Genomic DNA, 24,404 nt, shown 5'->3' with positions numbered 1-24,404 from the left:
AATAATCACAGATTATATATATTTTAATGTATTAAATGATATAATTAACATCATAAATAGAGTACACTGAAACAGCAAATGCTAACATTTATTCATGGCAAAAATACACAATAGTCTACACTGCAAAGCAAAAATGTACAGCCAAAGCATTTTTGTATGTTGATCATAATGATTTTAAAATATCTTCATCAAACAAACAAAACTAAAGCAGGAGCCCAGAAATTCCTCTCATAATGACGTGCTGTCAACTTCTATCTCAGCCTTCCTCCCATCTTGCCTTTACCACGTCCCTTGGCACTAAGAGAGAAAATCAAGAGTTTAAAAATAGTTTTTGGCCTTAAATCTGAACACTCAAACGAGATGTATACCTCTGGTGATCCTGGACGCGGGCAAGCAGTTGATTGATCTGTGAGAGACAGAGACATGACAGCTCAGTGCTAACAGGATACAGTGATAATGAACGCAACCCATTTACCTCAAGCCAAACTCCAGCTGTTCAAAGGGAACTGGGGTTTGTTAAACTGTCAATGACTCAAAGACTGAGGCTGGCAGAAGCTCCAAAACGTCTCAAAAGCAACTTGAAAGTAAGTAAAGGTTGTTGTCACTTACATCATATTTCTGGCGTTTCAGTTTCTCGTTCAGATCGTATTTTTCTGCTTCCAGCTGCATCAGCCACTGCCACAGTTCATTGGCTTTATCCCTGCAACGAGATAAGCAAAGGTTCACACAGAACGCATTTTGGCGTTCCACTGCGTAGTTTTTAATTTTTAAATTATTTTTCATAGCCTTGCTGGGAGTGGGAGTGGCCCATATTACTATTTAAAAAAATATCTTAAATGTTTATTTGACACTGATTATGTAGTTTTTACTAGTCACTGGGTCACTAATTGGTGGTAAAGGTCAACTATTAAGGGAATAAAACAATTTGAGGACTATACAATGAAATTATTTTGCTTCCTAATATAATTTATTTTCAAACTTGCTTCTTCATAGCCTTAAGTTCTACATTATTCTCTTATATTCTGCTACTAATAATAAACTATTTCCTGTAAGTCTGTTTCCATGTCTGTCCTTAAAATAAATAAATACTGTTAATAGCCCACTTAAAAAACTTTTACACATCAAAAACACTTGGTGTTTTTAAAAATAACAACACAATAATGACAACAAAAAAAATAAAAAAAAAACTTCCGTACTTAAGTTTGTCGTCACTCAGATGATCGACGCTCAGTGGTTTTCTGCGTTCAGCCAGGATCTTCTTCTTTTTCTCCCTTTCGGTCTGTTTCTTGGCACCTTTGCGTCCTTCACCCTTTAGTTCAGCAATAATTATAATGTCAATGAAAGAATCTGCATAAAATTGGCATGTAACTTTAAAATATTTAGACGTTTGCGGTGTTTATACGTTGGTAAACACTGACCCTTTGCTGTATGCCGCCGTACTGATGGGTCATATTGGTGAGAGCTTTCTTCTTCTTGGCATCTTCATCATGCTTCTTTCTATGCTCTTCCTGCTCCTTCCTCTCTTTCTCTTCCTGTCAACAATTAGATTATAGGTTTCATCTCTACTATGATCCTGTGGTTCATCGTGTCACTTCAATGGCTGAGCGAAGAATCAGTTCAATTTAGATTGAAAAGTTTTGTAGAAATTATTCAGTGCCATGTAAAATTGATTATTTTGACTATAAGGAGAATTTTGTTAACATCCTCAACAAAGGTGATTTAAAAGTGTAAATTCAGCACTAGTTTGGGTTCATTGGTGGAAAGATGTTCCAGAAGGCGCCTGGTGTAGTTTAGCAGGTGTGTGATCAGAAGATGGCAGCTGTTGACAGTCTGAATGTGACAGGAACTCACAGCGAGTCTGGCCTGACGCTCTTTCTCTCTCTCTGCTCTCACTCGCTGCTGCTCGGCTCTCTCGCCTCGCCTCTTCTCCTGTTCAAACACATACTTCTGCTTGTAAATTCATGTTTCTCTTGCAGGATCTGCAAGATGTTTCTCTTGTTTGAAACAAAAATTTGAGGGATTCTAAAAAATGTTCTGCTTCTTTTTTACATATCTAACAAATAAGTATGTAAACGTGTAAGAATTACTGTAGACAAAGAGCTGTACAAACTGAAAACGACATTTACAAAAAAAAATAATAATAATTGCATCAGCAATGCACAACATTTATGAGGAAACACTCACGATTCTGTTGACCAGAGCAATGAGTTCCTCTTCATCTTTCTGTCTCTGGAGGAAATGAGCCTCTATAAGAGACTGTAGTTCTGCTAAATCCTTCTCCTGACGCTTTTTTTGGATGTCCTGCCACGCACACACAAATGATGGAGGTTACAGGGGGTTTGAAAGTGTGAGAGAAGTGTGCGTTTAAAAAGAAAAATCTCCTGCTTACATCAAAATCTACTTTTTCTCCCTCTGGAATCTTTGGTGCTTGGATATTTGATAGATATCTGAAGATAAACGATTAAGCTATTAAAAAAAGTTTTATCTGGCTATATAATGATACATACAAGAGAACAATGGACTTACTTTGGTTTGGACTTTGAGTCATCTACTATAATTGGAGAAAGATATGTTTTTAATTGCATTTAAATGAAATCGTAACAATAAACAATTCCAAATAAGTTAAAAATTTTTATTAAAATAATAAGAATTAGTCGTATCTGTTTTCTGAGTGTAAATAGTCAAATGCAATTTTCATTGATTTTGCTCAGATAATGTATATTCTTTTTTGTTTGCAATTATACTTGATGCAAACGATATATACCAATGTAAACGTATGTAAATTGCCACTGGCATTATCATAAATAACTAATAATAATAATAAAAATGTTAAATTATAGTATTAAAATATACAATACCTTCCTCCCTATTATAAAAAATGAGATAAAACACAAACACAGAGACAAAAGATTTATAAGTGAAAATATGAATTATTTGTATCATAATGAATCATGCAAATACATTATAAAATTATAATTATAGGAGGAGAAGACTGTTACTCACTGAACTCCCTCATCCATCACATCTTCTGTGTCAGACATGACTATAAACTAGCTCAAAGATTAAATGCAGGATACATTAAGAAACTACTTACATTTTTAAACGCAGCACAATCGCAATACCAAAATACATCTTGGTCATTATTCTTATAAGGTAGGGATTTGGTAGGAATAGCTTTCTCTTGAAACTCTTACCTGGGTTGTTTGTGGCTCTCAGAGATGGAGTAGCTCTCTTTTAGAGTGCAGTGTTAGAGCAGCAGCGGGCCTCAGTCTCAAGTCTAACATACTAACACACCACGTGATCACAATGGCCTCTCATTGGCGTGTGCTGAAAGCCTTTGTCTATTGTTAGACTGTCAGATGCATTTCAGTGAAGTTCTAAAACCAAACATTCTCTTTGACCTGTTCATACTGTGCCTTGTTTTACCACCCTATGAAACCCAATACATTTGAAGAAAGAAGCAGACAGTTTGTTTCAAATGACAATGAATGCATTACAGGAAACACACAGAGGCAGTGTGTGCATGTATCACTACTTTACTGTGAAAGCTTGTACAGTTGTTGAGATCATCACTGACAGTTTGAACTGTTATAGTAGGAAATAGTTGAAATGTTTGATTGATATTTTGAAAGAGTTGAGCTATATTACTACCAAAATGATTTATAATGCTGTTCATGTGATTTTTAATTCTGTAGTGTAGTATTCGTAGCATGACTTTGAGACTCCAAGTGCAAAGCATGTGTATAAAAGTCATGAGGCAAAAGCAATTATTAGCAAAGTATATTCCAACAGCTAAACCACAACATGTTATATAGCATTACATAATGAGTGTAAAATCAACAGGTCATCTGAATCTCCATGCATGTGAAAATCCAGAGGGAGGATGGGAAGTTTAAATTTTTTTCTTAATATTTTTTACATTTTTTAATAATCTGGAAGTTCACTTAAGAGCGAAAGATTGACACACAGATTTCGCAGCAGGTTCACACTGATTGCACAAATTTGCCGTGTTGACCAATAGAAAGCTACTTGACTTCTGCATGAACCATGCTTCATGGCTATTGGCAAAAGACAATTTGTGAAATTTAGCCAAAAACTTTGTTAATACGACCGCATATGTTTTAAAGGTTACTGGCAGCTGTTAATTAATTGTTTTATAATTATTTAGTGACTTTATTTTCAGATGTAATAAATGTGAAATGTTTATAGAATTCAATAATGAAATGAATTAGAAGTTTTGTTTGTTGTTTTTTCATCTTATAGGGTTCTAGACAGTAGGGACAAAATAATGCTAAATGCAAATAATAAAGTACAACTAACCATATAATCATGCATAGTTATGAGAGTAAAATAAATAAGCTTATCAATGTTTAAAAGATAAGTGAAAACACGTTCCACTTAAACACTTGCGTCCAATCAAAAAAAAGTTTTTTTGGTGTAAATCCACCTGTCATGTGATAATAATGTTTTATACTAATACTTTAATAAGTATTATTGGGCTTGTGCATATCATAGTAATTGTAATAAATTTAAATGTGTAATTTTAATGGCATTTTTGTTTACTATGTAAGATTTTTTTTTAACTTACAAAATATTTATTTTGTACTGTTAAGTTGTCGCTTGATTTCCAATGTAAGATCTGGGCCCCGAAGTTACAAAATCATGCATATTTAATGGATGCATCTTCCATTTTGGCTGATCTGGGATCTGTTGGATGTCTTTATTTTCTTGTTCCTGTAAAACATAAGGGAATACACTGTTACTGTGCTAATGAGTTATCAAAGAGACAGTACGAGCGAGTTACATTTGCTCTACATACGTCATGTGTATAACTCAGCAGGCTTTTTCAACACTTCCTCAAATATACAAAAGCAAATACATCAGCCATCTGCACCTGTTCCCCGTTAGAGGGTTAACACGTTGGTGCCGTGACCCAGACGAATACACACAAGCGACATTGTCAGAGGTCTCAAGTTGTGCTACAAGTGCGGCAAACACCTGGTACATTGTCATCTGTGTCATTCTCAAGGACAAATTCAGCTGAAAGACCAGGGAAGGTTGCCGACACTAGCTTCTTTGCTAGCTTTTTCGCTAGTATCTTTGAATTAATAGTAATAAACCATAAAAACAGGATCCCCGTAAGAATATGTGCTAGATTTGGGTGTTAAGGCGGTTAATGTGACATAATGTGGTACTGTTATCCTTTCTGTAACTCTGAATAATAAACTACTTTGCTATGTGACATCATGCTAATCCAGTGATTCATGCCCATGCAGTGGCACAACAGAACAGCTGCGGCAGGGAATGTGACGCATCACGACACAATGCTACATGGGAGTTGCTGGGTGAAATGAAAACGTTGGAATTATGCCTGACACGCCGGCGGTCCAATGCAGGAGAAAAAGATCAGGGCTTTAAATATAGCGTGGCATGATATGCGTATGAGAGATGTTGGCCAGTTAGGGTCATGACTTCAGACATTTGCCGTTGCTGCGCCGTCAATTAAAACACCTCCCACTGCTCCACCCTTTTTAGGGAGCAAATCTACTCAGTGGTGTGATGATATTTTGAAAAATGTCTTCTTTTTTTTGTCCAATGAATGTCAATGAGGACGAATGTTATTTTTTGGACCCCATTTGATTTTCATTGTATGGACAAAAGCAGTTGAAACATTCCGCAAAATATCTTTTGTGTTCCACAGAGGAAAAAATTCATACAGATTTGGAAGGACATGAGGGTGAGTAAATGATGAAATGGTTTTCATTATTGGTTGAACTATATCCCTTTAACAAATATTAAAAAATGTTGACATTTGGAACTAAATTTGAGAAAACAGAAAGGTCACTTACCATTTGTGACAAATTTACTCTTGGCTGCGAATACCTGGAACAAAAACAACCCCATGTGAGCGTGATTTGAAAAAGTCTTGCATTTAGTATCTTCAACCCAATCTCACAGGAAAGCGTGGCTATTTTACGAAGTGGCAGTTTTATATGAATTCATACAATGTGAATGATATGAAAATATACAATTTTTAGAAAAAGTAATCATGAAGGTCCACCCCTAAACATAACCATCACTGTAACGTAAGCAGATCATATGAAAATGCATGAATGAGATCATTTGAATTAGCCACCAATTTGCCAAAATGTAAAATAGTGCCAAGAGATTGTATTTTGGTACTATTAACTGTTAATAATATTGTGGGAAAAAATAAATGAGAAAGGAAAATGAGAACACATCAATTGATCTTAATCTGACAGAACATTTTAATCACAATATCTACGAAGGGAATGATGGGATACAGATATGCTGATGCGACATTGCACATCAAAACATTGCCATCCAGTCATATACAGTATGAAACTAACCACTGAGATGAAACAGACCCTTCAAGATGAAAGGAAACAGGGCCATTGCTTGAATTCATGAGGCCTGGAAGCAATCTTTCACATTTAGCTGAAGTGGGTGGGTGAGACAATAATATGTCATGTGAATAAAAAAGGAAGAACAAAGTTGGCACACCACAGCTCCAAAAGTAGAAAAATATTTATTTATGTTCTCACCATGTGCCAACTTTGTTCTTCCTTTATGCAACCTTTTGTGGTTGAGCACCCACATTAAGCTTTTGGCCTGTTGGATGTGTGCACTTTTGGTGTAATTCTAATGTGAATAACAAACCATAAAATCAACAGGCATCACACACCACTTTCCTGACCTGTCAGTCTTATCTGGGACGGTCAAAGGAAACAAACAATGAAATAACTAACGTTTATGGATTGAACACCATCCACTCAGCTTACCTTGGCAGGTGTGGAGCCCTTTGCTTCCCATGGGCCACGTGGTTTAGTGACCTCAGCTGGCTTTTGCTCCTATCAAAGCACAAAATCCCACCACCCTCCATTAGATTAGCATACAGGTTGTTAATGGATTTTTATATGTTTCCTGTATTAAAGTTTACCTTTCTAGAACTGGATTGAATAAAAGCAGAGGAAAAACAGCGGACAGCAATGTGATAGGAAAGGGATAAGGAAAAGAAAAGGCCACAGCTAGAGGAGTGGGAAGGAGATCAAATCAGTAATAGAAAATAAAAGGATCCTTTCCGCAAAGTACTGAGACTGTGTCAGATGGCAATACCATTGTAAACATGTACCATGGTTTTTACATGGTATTCCAAGGTACTTTAAAGAATACCATAGGGTTACCATGACACATGCCCGAAAAACTAATGGTACCCAACTTAATTTTTAGCGATAGAACTATAAACATATATTTAGATAATTTTATATAATTATTACCATTACATAAAATATCTAATTATTTTTTCAATTAATTATCTTAATAAACCATGTGTTAATGGTAGTACCATGGTTCTTTTTTAGGTTATTTAATAATAATAAAAATAATGAACAAATATTAATTAAAAGTTATTGGTTACACTTTGGTTTGGGGACCAATTCTCACTATTAACTAACTATTAACTTTTGCCTCAAGCTCCTAATTTGCTTCTTATTAATAGTAAGGTAGTTGTTAATTTTAAGTACAACTAATTTTGTAAGGTTTTTTTTCTTTTTCTTTTTTTTTTTTTAGATTTCTATATACTTTTTATGTCTAAACCACAAATGCAATACACTGAAGGAATCACTGGAGGGCCACCTTGTTCCATGCAGAATATAAAAGTGTTCAGCTAAATTTACTTCAACTGTTCCCACACTTTACTGTTCATGTGAACGTTCTGAATTCTGTTATAGAAAATGTAGATACATAAATAAAGACCATTCTCCCTATAATGCTCTGTGGTCTGTGAGCATAAAAACACATTAAAACTGATACAAGTTCAAATGAAAACTAAACCTAATTTATCTCAACTCTCATAAATAACTTTTAAAGAAATCGGCTCTCAGACACAGTCAGTTTTGTATTACAGTATTCATTGCACATTGTAGACTATAAACCCCATCTATCAAAGTAAGTTAAATCTCCACAGAGAGGGTCGTCTGATGGTCGTGGATTGTGTGTGAACAGGTCTCTGTGAACAATGTCTGTTTCTTAGAGTTACTATAGTCTTCAGTTCACTTCTTAATATATGTGTGTTACAGCATGAGTGACTCTGATTCTTGAAGGCTGGTAAAAGAAGCTTAAAATAAACATAGAGCCATGAGTGAAATATAGCTCAGGAGAGAAGGCTGAAGTTGTGCCACATCAATGCAGAGCGAGTTTCAACACTTGACCTTTCACTTATTTCAACAAAGACACTAATTTTTGTTTTAAGCCAAAGCTGAAATATTTCTACTACTGACAAGAACACAACTCCATTTCGAAACCTTCTCTATATCTCGGGAACTCATTTTCAGTTCACAAATCTCTGGTATCTCACCAGCTTTTATTTCCACTTTGTCAACAGGTGGTGTTAAACAATCATATAACTTTTCTCCAAGTGAAAAGCATTTCCTATTTACTGCATTTCACAAAAGCCCTAAGTATATGGAGAAAAAACAAAACAAAAAAGGAAATGAGGCCTTTGCAAGTAACTGATATAAGTTAAAACTTTATAGAGATATTACAAAATAAAATAACAAAAGCACATCTAAACCAAACTAAATTTAAAATGAAAATTAAAAATAAAATCTAATTCAAAATATGAATAAATACTATAGTATTATATAATTAATACTAAAGTAACACTGGCATAAGGACAGACAGACAAATAAAAGATTGTATATATACATAAACAATAGACAAACATAAAGATTTGCATATAAACAGTCGATGAAGTGACAGACTCACTGTTTTGGCAGGTGGTTTTTCTGGTGCAGGAGCTGGTTTCGGTTCAGGAGGCTTGGGTTCTGGAGTCTTGGTTTTCCAGCTGTTAATGCGACCAGCCACACAGATGTTCAGACCAGCTGTTTCCTGAGAGGACAGTTTTCAGTCAAATTAATACTGCTTCATCTGCTTATTTCAGTAATCTTGTTCTCTCTTTCTCTCCTCTTGTACCTTGGTGACCACTGGGGGGCTTGCAGGACTCAGGGTGGGATTAACCACATTCCCCTTCTCCCACATACTCTTGATGCTCCGCAGCCCTTCAGCCACAGGTACATCCACAGGAGATTTGGGTGATTTGGTCACCTCTTTGGTCTGGACGACAACAGATAATCTCAAACTGAGTCATAAATGATAGATGGCTGTTCTAGTGTTTACAGTTCCTCACCTGAACAGCAGAAGTGTATTGCTCTAGTCTGTTTCCAATCTTGCAAACTAATGGAGTGTGTGATGTCTTCACCGGACTGGTGTAAATAAAAAACAGTATCAACTCAGTTTATCCTAGACCCCTGAACTTGTTTGACTGTTGTTTGACACACTTCTTACCTTTTTAGAGCAGATTTGTTCAGAAATTCTGCTTTTTCGCCAATCTGTCAGAAAAAAGATACAAATAGTATAACATAAAATTACTATGGTACCATGTTCAAAAAAGTGACACTTAGAATAGGTCAGAGAGTCAGTGACCTTTGCGGAGGCGCCCTTCGGCGCGATAAATGGTGCTTTGCTCCCTTCTTTTGACTCCTCCTTTTGTTTTTTTTTCTCGGCTGCCTCTGCTCTCCTTCGCTCAATATCTTCCTTCATCTTCCTCCTCTCTTCCTGTTCATTTTAGTGACAAGAAGAAGACAAGGGCAGTATACATCTCACAAATAAAGTGTATGATTGACCATTCACACAAAATGCGTTTAGTTTTCCACTGCACTACTTTTCCATTGTTTTTCAACATAAACTTGCACTAGACAGATGTCTTCGGCCAATGCATTTGCGATGCACTCATTTTGTGCATAGCCTGGCATTCTAAAAATGCATTTTTGTATTCCACTGCACTAATTTCACACATAACATGTGTTCTATAAACGCATTTTTGCATACCACCTCTCTACCTTTCTTTTCTGCCAACAAAATTCTCATCTGCTAAATATGCACTAGAGTTAGAATGAAAATTCGCATTTGCCCAGCTTTGTTTTTCTACCTCCTCTTTGGCTTTCTTTTCTGCCAACTGCTGTTTCTTCTGCTTCTCCTCCTGCTCAAGAATCTTCCTCCTTTCCTCCCTCTTCTTCTTCAGCTCCTCCAGCTCGGCCTCTGCAGTTTGTTGCTTCTGCTTCATCTTCTCCAGCGCCTCGCTGTCTGTCTCATTCCGTCTGCGCTTCAGCTCCTGCAGCTTGTGTTCTGCCTCCAGCTTGGCGATGGGATCTTGCTTCTCTGTGTCAGGAGAACGCAAGCTGGTGGGACTAAAACGTGAAGAAACAATGTCTTTATATTAATTTTGGCTCTCTGGGAATGCAAATAGAGTAAATTATGAAATGACAACTGAGTCTCTGCCTTAGTGTCTTCTCTGGTTTCTTGGCTTTGGCGGTGCTGTCAGCTACATCTTGCGGCTTTGTTGACACTATCATCTTTGAATGGAGAAACAATGAATATTATTTTATTCTCAGGTTGTGCTGTCATTTCATCAATTATAAATGTCTTGGTAGAGCTCTGATGCTATTTGGACATTAACTTACTTTGTCACGTAGAAAGGAAGGTTTTGTTTTTTCCTCTACAACCTAAAAAGACAAAAACGGGCAACCTTTATTTCTATCATTAGTGTTAGCAAGTGATTTTTCTAACACAGCAATCAGTGGGTATAGCATGGAGTATTGACCACACAGCATGCAAATTACACAGCAAAAACAGAGCAACACCAGGCAGTCTTGACACAAACATTGAGTTTTCAGAACAGCATGTATAAAGCAAAGTAATATGTGATCTTAAATGGGTTAATCTCATGAAAACTTGTCCTGGTGACATTTCACTCCATAATAAAATGGAAAATTAACTGATAAAATTTAGTATAAAGAAAAATATGTTTATTATTAAGATTTTTTTGTGCATTGTGACATTGTAATTCCCATTTTTCTAAATGGTGACTCTCATTATATTCTTATTACTGTAATAAGTCATTAAATATTGTATATTCGAGTGTATTACGGTAAAAAAAGAAAAGTAAAAAAATGATAAACTTGCATAAATGACATACAACACATTACAGGTTTCATGAGATTCAGTCAAACTGAAAAGTGCATTAAAAGCATGGGCTGTGCACAAAGCACGTCTGTGATTTCTACGCAGCACTCAGGCTAAGAGGTGAATACCTCCTCCTTTGATTTGACTCTTTCTTCAACTTTGGCCTTCGCTTCTTCAACCTCTTTCTTCCATTTAGGCTTTTTCTCAACCTCTTTCTTTGGAGTCACCAGTTTCTCCTCAGCCTTCTTTGGTGTTGATGGTTTTTCTTCAACCTCCCTCTTCAGTTGTGGTTTCTCCTCCTCTTTCATTGGGGTTTTGGCTTTCACCTCAACATCCCTAACTGATTTTTTTGGCGTTTCTTCAGCTGGTACATGGGGTTTCTCATCCTCCTTCTTCACTGAGGCTTCATCTTGAATTTGAGCCTTCACCTCAACAAGTTTTTCTTCAGGTTTCTTTACCTGTTCTTCTTTCTCCACCAGCTTTTCCTCTTCAGTCTGTGGTGTAGTTGGATGCACTAAGACTTCCACCTCTATTTGGTCCTCTTTTGTTGGTTCTTTTCTTGACATTTGACTTTCATCTTCAACCTTTTTTTCTAAATCTGCACTTTCTAAATCTGCATTTGTTTGTTCTTTAGTCTCTATATTGGATTCTTCCTAAAAATATAACAAATAATTGAAAATATGTTCCACCATAAATCAATTCAAAGGCAATTTTGGGGTTAAAAACCCTAGCAAATCCTAGGAATCCCATACCTCATTTGGTACAGCTGGTTCTTTGGGTTTCTCCTCTGTGGATTCCTGTAACAAATGAAGAGTCAGAATAAACTAATATTGTAGTAACCACATGAAATCCGTTGCTAACATACTAAACTTTCATCATATGATGGAATGACAGCAAAAAAATGTTGAGGAAATGACCTGTTCTCTGAGGTAGGACCTCTGTGGTGTTTCTTCCTCTTCTGGTTTGTCAATCTTCTCAGGAGATTCTTTGGGTTCCTCGGCTGCTGTGACAGGGACTGGGTCCTCCTTTTTTGTGATAGTCTTCTCAATCTCAACACTGTTGTCCTCTATCTTTTCCTCCTCTTTCGTCTCTTCCTTTTCCTTCCAAGAGTTGGTTTCTGTTAAAGAAACACCATTTTGGGAGGGCTCTTGTTCGCCATTTCTACGACTTGGCTCGTCCTCTGTGGTAGTGATGCTGGTGGTGACAGTTTCATCCATAATGGTGGGATCTACTTCCTTCTGTCTCTCCAAAGCTTCCTTCATCCTTTTCTGTCTCTGCTCTTCTCTCCTAGCAATCCTCTCTAAGACAGCCTGATCATCATCCTCAGCCGGTGCAGAGCTAGTGATCAAGGAGGATGTCTCTGCACTAAAAAGAAAAACGTTATCAGTATAGTCAAATATTTGTGTAATGGAAAGAGTTTGGATTTTACACCAGGATGTAAATTTACATTTTTGTGTATATATAATGTACACACACACACACGCACGCACTCACAAACAGGGATGCCGCTAGTGGGGAGAAGTTAGGACGATTCTAAGGGCCCAAGCACTTTTGGGGCCCCCATTGATCTGTTTGATAGCAGTAACAATACTAGTAGTAATGCAATAGAAATTATAAATTTATCTACAAAAATTACCCACCACCTACCTGTTTGTTTCTGTTGTAGTGTTACTCGAATCTTCATTCTCCATATTGCGCAGGCGTTCCTGACGGGCTCGTCTCCGGCGCTCCCGGGCCGCCTCCTCGTCATCATCGTAAGAGTTCATCCTGTAGAGCGGTGGGACACAGACATGCAAGTAAAGACTCTCATTCTTCAGTATGAATGCAGACAGACAATACTGACAGATTTATGAATGCCTCTTGGCTCAGTGCTGAAAGAGCATGTGGGAAACACACTTCATGAACTGTACATCACCCCGAAGAGTCAATTATGATTATACAACCAAATTTAAGCTTGAAAATGAATCCACACAGTCTACTACAAATATGTAGAAATTCCTCATAGATGCATAAATGTGTGCACAAAATGTACCCGTCTAGTTAACATTTATTTAATATTCAACTATTTCAATTTAAATTCATACAATTATATCTAAAACTACAATTATAACATAAATTATTCAATGTATGTATTTATTTATTAACAAATTAACCATTGGTCATTCTGAGAGTGGCTGTTTATTGCAATATACAAAGGATATTTTTACAAAAAATTACAGTGATACTGGTCAAGACATGAAAACCTCAACTGTGATGAAATCTTTGAGGCAAAGGAGTATACAGAGAGGGGTCTGGACTGCAATCTGATGGAAAAGCTTTGTTAGCATCCTAGCATCATGGTAAATTAGCAAGATTGTAAACTAAGATGCCATATGTACTTTTTTCCCCTTAGAGTTGCCTTATTGTTGGGCTCAGATGTTCTCAAACTGTTGCCGATGTAGTTGAGTGAGTACAGCCTGGCTTGCGTTTGCCATGGCGTGTTGGTGTTTATAAGGCAGTGAGAGCTCTTGAAATGGCCAATTGATGGAGGATGGGTTTTATTTTTTCCCTTTCTCCTCTTCACTTCCCTTCCCAATCATTTGCAGATGTTGTAGATGGTAGAGAAAAACCCATGACAGTGACCGCAATTCTATTTCTCCATCCCGAGAACAACAGTGGAAATCCGAAACAATCCGTTCCTCTCAGGGAGTTCCATATGAAAAAGGTCATTCAAAAAGACAGTCAGATGGAGTATCTGCAATTTTCCTGGAAGAATACAGTCTGTCTTCTGTAAGAAGTGTTGCTGGATGAATCCAATAGTTTTAGACCTCCAGTGCGGCAGATGAAATGCAAGGAGAGATGGAGGGAGAAAGCTCACACTCTTGACGGATACTGAAACATTATGGCTTAAAATATATAATTGCAATAAAATATATGGTGATGATCTATATTACCTCCAACAAGGCAATGCATGTACTTGTACAATAAAACAATAAAATTAATTGTTAATTTTTTAAAATGTATAAAATACAAGTGATTTCATAATGCACAATGAAAAAAACTGTACAACAATGTTTCCAGAAGTCCTTGCATTACTATAGAAAAGCCTTTAATTCATCATGTGACCTTCACCCTCTTGCATCCTCTTAACATGCATCAGTGAAAGCCTAAATGATTGGTGAGGTATGTCAATCAAAGAACTGATGAAATATTGTGAAATCATTTTTGTGGTTTCTGAAAAGATGAATGAAGACTGAATCCCTATAATTCACATGCTGAATAAATGAATTAGAAGCCACATCATTTCTTTGACAGTACAGTTGATACTTGAAAATTCAATTGGACAGAATTATGATGGCATCGTTCTGAAGTGGTAATATGCTGAAACTATTGAATGAGCAACCGCATTTAGAAAATATGCTGATGCATCTGGCGAGCTGTTTAATCAAGCACAAGGGATTTATGGGCGATGCCATGTTCACTTCCTTTGACATAAATATGCGGGTTCTCTCTGTTGCTGTTATTAACTGGAAACCATGACAGGCAGCTGGGATTTGAGGGAGTTCGGATTCTTTAGCATCAATCATTTTCATAGAGAATATCTCTTTTACAGATATGATTCCAATAAAGTTTTTTTTCTCCACTACAAAGCCAATGGATGTGGTAGAAATGCCTTGAGGTTTCTTTCTTGAGACTCATCCATCTCAATAAAGTTTCTCTCTCGGTCATTCCAGTACATATGCACCGAACAGCTTCTGAGACCAGACTGAAATATGACATTGTGCAGCAGAAGTGAAGGATTGTGAAGAAGAGAAAATATATTCCCTACACTCAAGAGTTTAACATGCACGCAAAGGGAGATAGTGTCAGAATTCATCATTTCTCCAGATAAAAGTTATTAAGTAAGGCATGGTGGATTTGGCTTGAGTATTTGCTGGACTTTTATCAAAGATTTGATTTCCTATTCAGCTCTGCATGAAAACGTGCTCATCAAGAAGAAGTGGCAGTATTTCTTAAAGACATGTATTTAGTTATAAATTAATAGAAACTGTTCATCACAAAGACTATTGTATAGAACTAAAAATATCACTAAGAATAAACACTGTCATCTTCTAGACTTAAAATATTGCAACAGCAAATACAGAAAACCATGGAAAGTTTGAGACTGATAGTTTATGTTATTGTTAGATTAGCTAACAACCAAAGAAACTGGAATGATGCTGATCTAACATCCGTAGTTTTTCCAAGGACACTACACCATTCATTACCACCACCACCTCCCACAAATACACAAACAATACAAAACTGCTCACGTGTGAACCCATGTAAAAATATGATCGTTTGTGCTGACAGTCATGTGTAACGCTGTCATGTTCTCTGGAATGAGTAGTATCCCTCACAAAGAGAGTAAAGCATCTGTCATCTCCAATAGTACACATCTGAGGATCAGTCCTTAAATGGAGCGCTGGACAGTGGGAGAAATTGCAGGATCTCAGTCAGTGAGTGGGCCAAGTCATCCTGAACTATAAACACTCTGAACAAACCTGGCCTTGCCAAACCCACAGTGCACATTACCCATGCTAATACAAACTTTCTATGTATTTCAAGAATTAATATGAAGAGAATTTTGCAGCCTTTTAATGTCCATAGTTTTCATATTACACAAGAACGTGAATGTTCACTGCTGGATAGCACAAAAGGCTTGCGTCAAAACACAGACGCATGAATAAATCTAATCTGGTTTAAACAAACCCAGTGTAAACAGAATAATTGACATTTATTGTGTAAAAATGACCAATAATGCAAGGGAAATGCTATCGATATCATATATCATATATATATATATATATAAAATATTTTCCATTGAAATATATTCTGCATTATTTTTAATGCCGATTCTCATTTGAAATTTGCTATAACATTTATTTATATTTAAATCAGAATAATTTCGACAGTTTTTCTAAACAAGCATTATTTACAAATAATTTAGTATTTAAATAATACATAGTTGTTTTTCATTACATTAATGACAAAAAGATTTTATTTTGCATTAAAACAATGATAATTACAGAAAAAAATTCTTCATTTCCTTAAATGAATTTTCCCTTTTTTTGTGTGATTATATAAATTATACTAAACTAAATTAAACTAAACTGAACTAAACTAGTGCGCATCCCATCTACAAGTCAAACCATTTCTTGTCTGAATGAAACCATCACATTTTTTAAAATATATATCCAATGTGCACCTGTCTAAAATCAGATATTATCTGGATTTACTCTACTGACAAGTCAACTGTAACAAAGCACTGTAAACGTAGGAAGACATTTACAAGCATTAAACCTTTATAAGGAATAGAGAGGCGAGAAGAGGCACGGTTGTTTGGATGATGCAGACAAAGGCCTCTTGGGCAGAGTATTGCAGACAGCACTCCTGTGGCTTAAAATAGTATTGAACTAATCATCGGGATGACAGTGAACTGAATTTTATTGCATTGTCTAAAATAATGAATCCCATCTGATAATGGAAGCAACTGAGAGCCAATTCAACATACATTTTTTTTTTTTAAATAACTTGAATTAAAATTTTGTCATTAATCACTAACCCCCATGTCACTGCAAACCCGTAAAAGCTCAGTTCGTCTTCGGAACACAATTTAAGATATTTTGGATGAAAACCTGGAGGCCTGTGACTGTCCCATAGACTGCCAAGTAAATAACAGTGCCAAGGTCCATAAAAGGTATTAAAGTCATCATCAGAATTCTCCATCTGTCATCAGACATGCACTCTGGGTTATATGAAGCGAAAGGAATATTTTTTGTAAGCGAAGAAAACAAAAATAATGACTTTATTCAACAACTCCTTTGTCAACAGTCTCCTCTGTGTCTCTCCATATCACCTTAAGCTACGTATGCTCTTCTGTATCATCCACACCACAAGGATGCGCTGTTTGTATGTGCATTAAGTTTTACAGTAATGACAAAATTTTCATTTTGGGGTGGAGTATCCCTTTAACCATTAAACAACGTGTTTAAATTAAAGTGTTTATGACTTACTTCTCGGCCTCCCGCTGCATCTCTTCTCGCTTTTGTCGCCGTAACTCTCTGCGACGCTCAAAATCAAACTCCTCGTCCATGATTCACACAGAGCTCTTTGAGTACAAGCTGAAACAGAGAAAGACAGGCAGACAGAGTGGGATTTATAAAGATTTGAACTGTCCTGATCACTCTAATTCAAAGTCAAGATGCTCCCTGTCAGCTGTTGGCTTATAACTTACCAGAACCACAGCATTGCAGTTTCTTGATCCATTTCCCTGAAACAACTACCAGGAAAGGCAAGCTATGCCACACATTTAACTTCACCACTGATCTTCTCTACTCATGGAAATATTATTTTAATATGTGTCAGTATCCATTCCATTCTTAACTCTCACCTTTTGCCATACAATATTTGTATAATTTATATATAATTCTAAGAATTTAAATAATTGACCAGCTATTTGCAGTGGCTTCATATACTGCATCATTTTTATATTTTCTTCATATACAGTTTTCCATCTTGAAGTATAGCTATTCCTGGTCTTTAGTCAGACCAGGTTAATTAACCAAGTTAATGATCTATCATGTTGTAAATATCCCCTCCAAACTCAATCCTAAACCTACAGTACCCGATAGTGTTAACAAATGCAAAACTGATATAAATATGCATTTGTTGATGCAACCGTGCAATTTGAACTTCCTCATATGCAGGTTTGAACTGTTTTGTCAAAGCATAGTTTCACAGGATCCGTACCAGACCTCTTCACCACTCAAGTGCAACTCCATACTGCTTGAGCTACTGAATAAAACTACTAAACATCAAAACCCATACATATGAAGCTGGATATGTGAAGCTAACGTTCAAACATATCAGTTTTGCTATCTTGCAGCATGTTAAAATTGTTTTGAATAAATGACATAATATTCCTCAAGTAATTGTGCGAAAAATAAGCTTTAAAAATCGAAACTGTGGACCTGTAAATCATACTTTGTGTGAAAAGGAATAAAAGTTGTTGGAGTTTTACTGACAGTTGTTTATTTCAACTGGAAACTGCAGCGATTCGTATGTACATTTTTTCAGTTTTGCAGAAATGTATTTAGAGGCATGTATTTCGAATGAGCCTAATTTGTTTAGAATTCATGTATTAAAATATGGTTAAATAAAATAATAAATTAAATCATATGCATTTTGGGGGGCAAAGTGGTGTCACAAAGACTGTTCTGTGTTCTTCTATCCATATCACATGTGTGGAGCACTGGGGCAGACAGAAGGTTAGAGGTTAGTGGACTCATTGGACGGCTGCTTCTCCTGCAGCTTCAGGCATGTTTGGTTTGGCTCTCCTCCAGAAGCACAGGAACAAGGCTCTCGCACCAAAGAGTCTAAAGAGTCTCCATATGTGCATAACCTGAAATGTCCTGAAATGGTGACTTCATGTGAGGGCTTTCTGGGTGATAAAAGCACAAGGCTTTCCTGAACCCTCTCAACCCATGCCTACAATCTGTCACATTTGTCTACAGAAGGCTGATGTGCTTTGACCACTGGGTTAATGTATTGCATCTGCGCATAAGACAATATGTATGCAATTTCCTACGTTTGCATTGGGTTTGATGTGAGAAAGTGTTGGTGACCCCAGTGGAAAACTAGTGAATTGATCAGATATCAGTGGAACACTTTTCACCGCATTCAGCAAATGTAACCAAAAGGCAGTTTTTAACACTTTTGCCACTTTTTAACCATTTTAATAGTAATTTTTCTTACTGAACACATGAATTTAAATACAATTTAAATGACAAGCTTAACAATTTGATTGAAAATTATATATAAATGTATTAATATTCTATTAATAATATTAAACGTTTTAACAATAAATTAATATTATATTTCTTAAGTTTACATAACTTTTTAATATTAGATTTCTTTAATTTCATTGTTGATAATTTCAGTTTTCTCAGCAAAAAATTTACATTTTATTTAAATTAAATAAATTATTGAAATGTTTTAAGATTAAATCAACTTTTCTTTGTTTCACATTTTTCATATTACCACTTCTTTATTTAGACAGTTTAAATGAAGAAATTGCAGATTTTTATTATGGTCTGAAACTTTTAAACCGCATTGCATGTCCCTGTAGCATACATTTCTGTAATTTTTTTCCCACTTGTTTGGACAAAACATGAGGACTTGATGAAGAAAACAACTTCAGAAACAAAAAGAGACAATGAAGAATTCAGGATTTTTTTACAAAGCAAAATAGTTATTAAAATAGAGGTTAATAAAACCAGGCAAAGTGATCTAAAGAATTCAAAGGCATTTTTCTTTTTCTGTTCCCATTTGTCTTGCTCATTACAGATAGAAATTATAAAACGCTTTTTGGTACAGTGGGCATGTTATACGTTTCCCAGACTCCCTTTTGCTGTCCAGTCTTCCTACCACAAGTTATCGTCGAGTCCACAAATCATTTCCACATGATGGAAACAGAGAACATATTCTAATTTATACATTTGTGACTGATTCCGGGTCCTAGGCAATTTGCCATCTTCATGGTTTTCATTTTTACGTAGAGAGTTTGAATGCACTAGACTCTACTAGTATGACTAACATAATGCTTTTACACTAAAGTACACACAGATAAAAAAAAAAAGCTTTGAAATTAAATGAATCTCACTAGAACTTTTTATAGTACAGACTGACAGATAATGTCCAGCTCCGCTAAAAAGATTTATATAGCGTATCTTAAGCCCATAATAGAATTGCTATGTGTCAAGAAGTCAGTATTTTGGAGCCATTGCCACCAGCGTAAGACTGGGTGAAGCCGTTTACAATGACATAACGAGCTGTCTAGTGGGTTTGCAATAAAGCTTTATTATGTGCGGACAGGACAAATGTGTGGAGCCAGAATACACATCAGGGCGGGATCTACGTCCAAGCCAAAAGCAATGACAGCTGTGTAAAAAGCTAAAACGATTTTCTAGTCACTGATAGATTACCTGCTTTCCATTTAATGTATTCTCTTATTCAGACCTGTAGATACAGTGCATGAGAAAGCATTATAAGATTAGGTAACTATGCTAGTTACGTCTCTCTTGTACCAGTATGTAGTCTCTTTCTTGATGATATAATGAAATTATATACTTATTATATACTTGTTATACTTATTGCCGGTCAAAAATTTCAGCCTACAAAACAATTGCTTATAAATTTCTTGTTATGCTGTATTATTACTACATTTTTGATTCAATCTTTTTATCAACTTGTTTTCTTTCGATTAGCACAGGTTTTGTATTTCTTTTTGTAACTGTTTTGTAATAGGCCTCATTAATCTGAGCTTTAGCAGTTTTTGAGTGAACATTGCCAGAATTATGTCAAAAATAATGCTTTTTCAGACCCGATAAGATCGTAAATTTCAGACCCGATAAAAATGTGAAGGCTTTTGTGCCATGATGTGTAACAGGACAGAGTTGCTGCTCACTGGTGAGGCCTTGCATAACCAAACATGGTTAAAGATGCTCACCCTGTGAAACTAACATGGGCTTTAGGTTAGAGAGCAAGACTTGGATATCTAGATAAGTACCGTATACCACTTGTGATTTTTATGAGTTGCATCAATGCATGATTGCTAATATCATAAAAAAGTAAGTTATGAAATACATGATGCATCATACCATCCTGATTTTAAATGAACATTAAGGAACAGAAACACTTATAACAATGTGTCTGTGATTAGTCATGACTCTTGAGGTTTTAAATAGGACACATGCAGTAGTTTTGCCCTCTGTCACCCTTCAGCCTCTGTGTGATGTCTCTCATTTCTGTACGCCAGCTGTGAAGCATTGAGAATTTGGGGAAATGGGTTTATTTAGTGTGGCAGAGTCCTAAACTGTAGGTTCTCGATCATCTAAATGAGTCATTCTCTCTTTCTCTGGCTGACCTGCCCATTTCCTCCTGAATTAAGGGTAGCTGCACCTGTGCCCCTTACAGAACAGAAAACCGTCTGTGTGAGAATAACCCCATCATATGTCTTTGTCCAGTTCTATGCCAAGGGCTACAACCTTTTAGCCACTAGAAATAGTCATACATTTAATAGATTTAATATTATATATTTCTGTAATTTTTTGTAATTACAGGATCTGGACATAATGTAAATTGTATATTATTTATAATATTATATTGTTTATGTTATATTATTATATATTTTATGTACTGGTCCATTTAAAAGCTTGGGGTTTGTAAGTTTTTTTTTTTTTTATTGTTTTTGAAAGAAGTCTCTTATGCTCATCAAGGCTGCATTTACTGTATCAGAAATTCTGTGAAAACAGTAAAAATGGTCAAATATTATAATTACTTAAAATAGCTGTTTTTTATTTTAATACTAAAATAAACACAACACTTGCAGACTTATTCTGTTCATTTAATATATTCCATCAGACCCCTTCAAGCAGCGTGAGTCAAATAAAACAGCTTTGGATTAGAATCAGATCTGTGCTTCCTACATATGACCACAAACATTTGTTTACAATATGCCATATTCAGAGAAATATTACAGGAGTTTCAACATTTAAATGCGCCACTAGACAGGTGGCCAACTGTGACGTGACCGAGAATGGTGAGCAATAATATTCATTCCATCTCTTTATTTAGCAAAACAACCCAAAAAGGTTCGAATGATCCCACTTTTAGCTATGCCAAACATTTTCCAAGTAAAAAACATTTCCTTAAGAGTTTACAAATTGATTCCAAAAGTGCAAATGAGGTGGACTACAGGACACTGAGATGCTCAAAAAGGAATCTTAACTGCAGTTAAACATTCCAAATCTTCTGGGCAACAAGACATTGATCATGGCCAGACAGATCCACATGTTTCAGGAAGTAGATGGTCTCATGCCTAGTGTCTTATACCATGAAAGGAAAAGGCCTGATTTGGCACGTGTGCACTCCAGCGCCGCAGCTTTTCCACAGCTAGATGCCTGGATAACGTATGATAAACAGTATTTTGCGATGGAACACGTTCAAGCACTAAACCTCAAAACGGAATTTGGCATTTCGGCCTCACAGCTGCAAACTTCTCCATAATAATTTGATGGACCTACCCAAAGAAATATCAGTTTTGTCTTGCTGTGACCTCACGCCTTGGGAATGCTACATGTGCCAGTTGTCCATCATCTTTGGTTAAGTGGTACTCCAATATATATAATTCCATCACATAAAAATGTTCAAGGCAGCACTATGGAAACTCTGTCTTCAAATTACCTGGTTTTCAGCATCTGGTAGCAATGAAGTGTGTATTAAATGAGCTGTCTAAGGGATTGTGTCTTGTTATATATTTAACTAAATGAATGGTGCTTCTATCAAGCACAACTGAAATAACTATAGATTACTTTGAGTATATAGTCTGGTTCATATCCAATTCACTCAGAACCGATGTCAGGATTAAGCCAATAGGAGGTTTTGGCAGAAAATGTAATGGGTGATTGTAATTTTTAAACGTCCTTATATTAGTTTTGAATATATTCAAACTGGAGTTTCTGCCAACCAAAGCATCAGTTTAAATATCAGTGTGTCTTTTCATGATTCCTTTGAGCAAAATGAATCTACCTGATCCTTGACGGGCCGCTGCTGACCCAGCATCCCCCCTCTCTGATTTCCCCCTGAATCTTGGCACTAAGGGCCAGCAGCATTCCCAAGCTCGATCCCATCCCATTCCGGAAGTTCAGGGCAGTACTCCTAACATCCTGCCCCTGGCCTGTGCCAAGACCCTGTTATCACCAAACACTGAATTGCCTCCAGATTCTGTTCAGCTGCACAAAGCACACACACCACACACTTCTGCTGTGCATTCCACACACTGCTTTCTCAAAAAAAAAAAAAAAAAAAAAAAAATTTGCGGGTTGTGGCAGGTGAAAGACTGTGATGTAATGTGATGGTTAATGCTTTTACCGTTAAATATTTCTTTAATCAAAATGTATAATAATGTGTATAATGTATAATAATAATAATAATAATAAATTAGTAAATAGTAAATAAATATTTTAGTGAGAAATACTTTTTGACAAATTATTACTGTTATTATAAATATTGTGTGTGTGTGTGTGTGTGTGTGTGTGTGTGTATATATATATATATATATATATATATATATATATATACATGAAAGAAAATATTTAGAAATATTTATTGTGAAGAAATGTATTATGGCAATTTTAGAAATATTATTGGCAATTATTATGTTATCATCATTATTATTATTTTAGATATTATTTATGCATTCATATTTTTTGAATAAATACTTTTTGGCTAAATCTATTATTAATAATAATAATAATAATAATAATAATAATAATAATAACAATGTTTTGTTACATACATTTATTTTTGGCCATTATTATTAATACTTTTTTTAATAATTAATATTTTCTTTTGATTAAATATATTTTACTATCATTAGTAAAAAAAAAGGTATTTCAAAAAGTATTTCAACCATTATCACTAATAACTTCTATTACTGTTAGTAGTAGCAGTAGTAGTAAAATTATTAAAACAATTGTTTAAGTATAATTATGATTATTTTATTTTGTGTTACATTTGACATTTTTGTCTGATTTTCCTATTTTATTGCTTTTTTAAAATATAAAGGGTTGCTCAATAGTAGGTTCAATTGTGACAACTTACCCCACACATCGCTATTGGCCAATGTATGAATAGTTTCTATTCTCCTGGGAATTTACAGCGGAAATGTCCAAAAGTTGTGTTTCAAGACTTTAATGTTTATGCCTATACGGCAACCTACTAACGGAAATATTCACTGTATGAAGTGTCTCCCTCTCTAGAGAGCACAAACTATTTTAAAGCAGTGATGCAGGTGTCCTGCTGGCCGTTACATGCGCACAGAAACTCATCAAAAAGATCCAAAGGCTGGATGAGTTCTTTCAAAAAAAAACTAGTAGTTAGTGAATTTGTGGGAAAGCCTCCATTTAACTTGGACTGTATTTAAAAGCAAAGGAAGTCTACAGACGTTCTGACTAACGGAACAAGTGGCAGGTGAAAACAGCGTTTTGATCATGCAATTCATTTGTCCACCACAAGAGTGTTGCACTGCCAACAAATGTAATTTCCAGTAAATTATGTTGCCATCAGCAGCATGTTTTTATACGTTGGATTTGTACAAAAGAATAATTTTAAATAAAAAAAATTCTATTTCAATTAAAAAAAGATTTTCAAAGGTTAAAATGAAGCACTATGTCTGTAACCCTTACCTTTAACGAACTGGAGCAGGTTTCAACGCGCTGTCCAATTTAGTTGAGCAGTGTTCGTGCAGCTGAAAGAGCGCTGCAGGAATTACACTTTTA

At 35.7% G+C, this 24,404-nt stretch overlaps 2 protein-coding genes across 3 annotated transcripts; both read right to left on the bottom strand.

Moving 5' to 3' along the window:
* Window positions 1-75: 75 nt before the first annotated feature.
* Window positions 76-3,323, bottom strand: LOC109087344 (troponin T, cardiac muscle isoforms-like). Of its 2 annotated transcripts, none has more exons than XM_019101552.2 (12): window positions 3,195-3,323; window positions 3,004-3,054; window positions 2,859-2,866; window positions 2,527-2,551; window positions 2,390-2,447; window positions 2,185-2,301; window positions 1,852-1,929; window positions 1,419-1,532; window positions 1,197-1,309; window positions 610-700; window positions 369-406; window positions 76-297 (listed from the first exon to the last, which is right to left on the bottom strand). In XM_019101552.2, the coding sequence occupies exons 2-12, from the start codon at window positions 3,039-3,041 to the stop codon at window positions 252-254; spliced, it is 726 nt and encodes a 241-aa protein (XP_018957097.1). In that variant the 5' UTR covers window positions 3,042-3,054; window positions 3,195-3,323; the 3' UTR covers window positions 76-251. The 2 variants fall into 2 exon arrangements, with proteins under 2 accessions (XP_018957097.1, XP_018957096.1); XM_019101551.2 differs by having other exon boundaries at window positions 3,004-3,050.
* LOC109087291 (caldesmon-like) lies at window positions 1,851-24,404 on the bottom strand. Its single transcript, XM_042715422.1, has 19 exons — window positions 24,312-24,404; window positions 17,079-17,186; window positions 12,691-12,810; window positions 11,961-12,408; window positions 11,796-11,840; window positions 11,172-11,696; window positions 10,542-10,583; window positions 10,360-10,433; window positions 10,010-10,268; window positions 9,505-9,636; window positions 9,367-9,410; window positions 9,209-9,284; window positions 8,995-9,135; window positions 8,788-8,910; window positions 6,804-6,872; window positions 5,850-5,883; window positions 3,195-4,734; window positions 2,185-2,301; window positions 1,851-1,929 (listed from the first exon to the last, which is right to left on the bottom strand). Exons 2-17 carry the CDS (start codon window positions 17,156-17,158, stop codon window positions 4,721-4,723), a joined length of 2,226 nt encoding a protein of 741 aa, XP_042571356.1. The 5' UTR covers window positions 17,159-17,186; window positions 24,312-24,404; the 3' UTR covers window positions 1,851-1,929; window positions 2,185-2,301; window positions 3,195-4,720.

The sequence above is a fragment of the Cyprinus carpio genome, chromosome A25, assembly GCF_018340385.1.
Source record: "Cyprinus carpio isolate SPL01 chromosome A25, ASM1834038v1, whole genome shotgun sequence".
Classification (NCBI taxonomy): Eukaryota; Metazoa; Chordata; class Actinopteri; order Cypriniformes; family Cyprinidae; genus Cyprinus; species Cyprinus carpio.
The sequence above is the reverse complement of the archived record's forward strand: the minus strand, read 5'-3'. Positions and strand labels throughout refer to the sequence as shown.